The 3,376-nt window shown below is 48.0% G+C and overlaps 1 protein-coding gene across 1 annotated transcript in view; it reads right to left on the bottom strand.

Moving 5' to 3' along the window:
* PDCD11 (programmed cell death 11) overlaps positions 1–3,376 on the bottom strand; it is a 60,378-nt gene that overhangs the window by 29,325 nt on the left and 27,677 nt on the right. The window contains exons 18-20 of the mRNA XM_011977537.1: positions 2,766–2,915; positions 2,245–2,360; positions 370–911 (exon numbers count right to left, since the gene is read on the bottom strand). Coding sequence (XP_011832927.1) covers positions 370–911; positions 2,245–2,360; positions 2,766–2,915 — 808 coding nt within the window. The remainder of the gene's footprint in view (positions 1–369; positions 912–2,244; positions 2,361–2,765; positions 2,916–3,376) is intronic.

The following is a 3,376-nucleotide window of genomic DNA, read 5'->3' as shown; positions in this document are numbered from 1 at the left end:
GAGACCATCCTGGCTAACACGGTGAAACCCCATCTCTATTAAAAACACAAAAAGTTAGCCGGACATGGTGGCAGGTGCCTGTAGTCCCAGCTACTTGGGAGGCTGAGACAGGAGAATGGCATGAACCCGGGAGGCGGAGCTTGCAGTGAGCCAAGATCATGCCACTGCACTCCAGTCTGGGCAATAGAGCAAGACTCCGTCTCAAAAAAAAAAAAAAGAATCATGCAAAACAATTCTTTGGTGAATGCCTTTTGTTAACTAAAAGAGAATCTGACTTACATGCAACTTTTTGGAGCCCGCCTACTTTCCCAGTCCTCCCTCAACAACAATCTCCCCTCGAAGTCAGGCCACCCCCGCGAGCCTCCATACTTGAATGTCTTCATGTCTCGCCCACCAATCACTCGGGCAGTGACCGTCTTCCCAACCTTCAGTTTGGTAGTAGGAGAGATGCCCTCTGGAACATCATCTAGAATGTGGGAGGCATGGATACAGCCAATGATGCCATCTTCCAGAGTCACAACCACATGGGTGGGCTTAATGGACTTGACAGTCCCTGTCACCATGTCCCCGATGGAGAGGGTGTGCTTCTTTACGGTTCCTACAGTCAGAGCTGGATCCACTTCTTCATCCTCATCAACTGTCTCAGAGTCCTTCCGGGTCGGCCTCATGGTCCTCTTGGCAGCCGGCCCCTCCACAGCCAAAAGAAGGCCGGTCACTCCTGGTTCTGTGGTCTTGAGGGTTAGGGAGACACCCTGTCCCACCTGCAACTTCTCTGAGTCAAAGCGGAAGGTGTCGTTGAGGTGAGAGGTAAGGGAGAAAGCTGCCAGGTGGCCAGTCTCTACCAAGGAGGCAATGGCAAACGACTTCTCCAAGTGCTGCACAATCGCCTGGTGTTCGCTGCCTTTCCTCAGCTAGAAGAGAGAAAAGCAACCATCCCTGCTTTCCTGTTTACACAGCATGGTCACTCACTCATGGCCCCACTGGGCAGGGTATAGCTAAGGAAACCCTCTGGGGTCCCAAGGCTAGGGAACCCAAGGCTGGTCTGAGCTGGAACAGACTAGCCTTCACTCCCTGGACCTAGCTTTCTCTCCTGTACACTAAACTCATGGGGCTGCCTCTGAATTACCTTGGCTTGGTTTTGTTTTGCTTTCAACTTAAATTGCAAGACCCTATCCTAGATCTACTAAATCTGAATTTTACAAGTTATTGAGATAATTCTGATGCAGAGTCTTGCAACCTCTAACAGCTCTCTCAGCTTATAGACATTGTGGTTCCTGACTCTGTCCTGCAGCTCCCCATCCCCAATTTAATCACTCTTCCACCCAAGCAATGAATAGAGTCATTACTGAGAGCTTATTGTGTGCAAGGCACCTAACCTCTCTTTCCTCAGAATCCAAATTGTGCTCATGCTCTTGTATGCCCGTTTCCCTCAGGTGATAAAACGGTACAGGGTCCTGCTAGAAAACTGAATGAGAGGTTAGTATTGCTCTCCATTCTCTCTCTGTCTGTTCTAAACTATTAATACTGTAAGCAACTAGAAATTAAGGATTGTATCTATACTGCACCATACTCTATGCAACTAGGTGCCTAATAAGTGCTTTAGACAATAATCAAATATATTCATCACCCAGAGAAAAATAATAATTTTGAGATTTCCCTCAAACCCATTCTTATGTCACACACAAGTGTCCAGAAGACAAGGCAGATGAGGGTGTGGACGCACAGCCTGGAGATCTGAACTGCCCACAGACATGCTGTTCGGCTCATGCCAAACTTATTTTAAAAAAATAAGTTTCCAACATTTTCAGCTTTTATTTCAAATAAAAATCCAAATTCTGCCTTCTCTTAAAAATCAAGCAGCAGTAGCCCCAGATATTCCCACCTGGCAACAATTGGGCAGGACTGAACAGTCTCAGCCCCATGCGGGCTGGGCATGCACTCCCGAGCTTGTCAGAGTCCCAGGCCAGCCACTCCCTACCCACACAGCCAGCTCCACACCTGCACTATTTATTTGTTTGGCCCTAAAGATGGAGTGCCCATGTAACTTATCACCAGAACCAGAATAGAAATCAGCACTATGAACCACACCAGGATGAGAGGTCTAAACCGGGGGTGTCCTGGATCCATCCAGACATAGGGCTACCCTCACTACAGGCATCTGAGTTGGAATTCCTGAACTGGAAGTGTGGGGTTGAAGGGTACATCATGTGAAACCACGAAAATGGAAGTCAGAAGCAAGCTTACCTTTTTAGCTTTTCTATTCACCAAGTCCTGGTGAAGGGAAACATGCACTTCCAACTTCAAAAGATCAACATTTAAGATCACAACCTTTTTTTTCTGCCCAGATTCCACCTCCTGCCCTGCAGTGCAGAACCACAGTGTGATTATCCTTCTGGAACAGGGTGAAGGGAGAGCAGCACCTCTCACGTGTAGTTGCTACCCCTTAGATCCAAGAAAGCAGAGAGGACACACGTCCTGGGTCCATGCGGGCCATAATTAGGGAAACCAAGGGTCTATCGCCCATAGTTCAAGCTCAGGTGGGCCTTAATTTACGTAACCTAATATATAAAAATCTAGATTTACCCTATTGTAACAATTAAAGGATTCGTACCTAAGCCTCTGCATTCACTCAAGGTAGGCATGCGAAAAATCTCTACGGAATCAACTCATCTACCCTAAGTATTTAGAAATTCTATATCCAGGAGAGGGAGCAATGGGCAAAGGGTCCTCCCACCAACCACAATGGGTAAGACAGAAGCACTCACCCGCGCGATGGTATCTGCTGGCTCTCAGGACCAGGTCGGGCACCGGACCCCCACTGAATACCACAGAGCCATCTTCCAATACCTCCTGCACCACTAGGTCAAGGAACATTCCTGGGGTCATCTCAGCCAGCGTCTGGATCAACACAGAGTCTGCCAGAGACCCGAAGGAAACACGGATTAGTACCATGAAACAACACTCTCACTGTTCTTTTCCTCTGGCAGTGTGCTGTCACCATGGAGGACAGTGGAGCACTGGAACCACTGACAAGGTAAAATCACTTTTTGCAAAAATGTTCAGTATCCACGAAAACTCTTGTCACAGGCAGACAGACCTAAGCCCCTTGCTAATCCTACCTGACCATAATTCAAGGGAGTAGCCAACAAATACCAGGAAGACAGGCTTTCCTTCGGTTTCTGAATTTTCACTGTCCCCTCTCAAGCCTCCTGCTATGAAATTCCATTAGAGTTACAACAATCCGGCCGGGCACGGTGGCTCACGCCTGTAATCCCTGCACTTTGGGAGGCCGAGACGGGCGGATCACGAGGTCAGGAGATCGAGACCATCCTGGCTAACATGGTGAAACCCCGTCTCTACTAAAAAAAATACAAAA

This window comes from Mandrillus leucophaeus, unplaced genomic scaffold, assembly GCF_000951045.1.
Source record: "Mandrillus leucophaeus isolate KB7577 unplaced genomic scaffold, Mleu.le_1.0 Scaffold18, whole genome shotgun sequence".
Classification (NCBI taxonomy): Eukaryota; Metazoa; Chordata; class Mammalia; order Primates; family Cercopithecidae; genus Mandrillus; species Mandrillus leucophaeus.
This window is presented reverse-complemented; position numbering and strand designations above follow the sequence as displayed.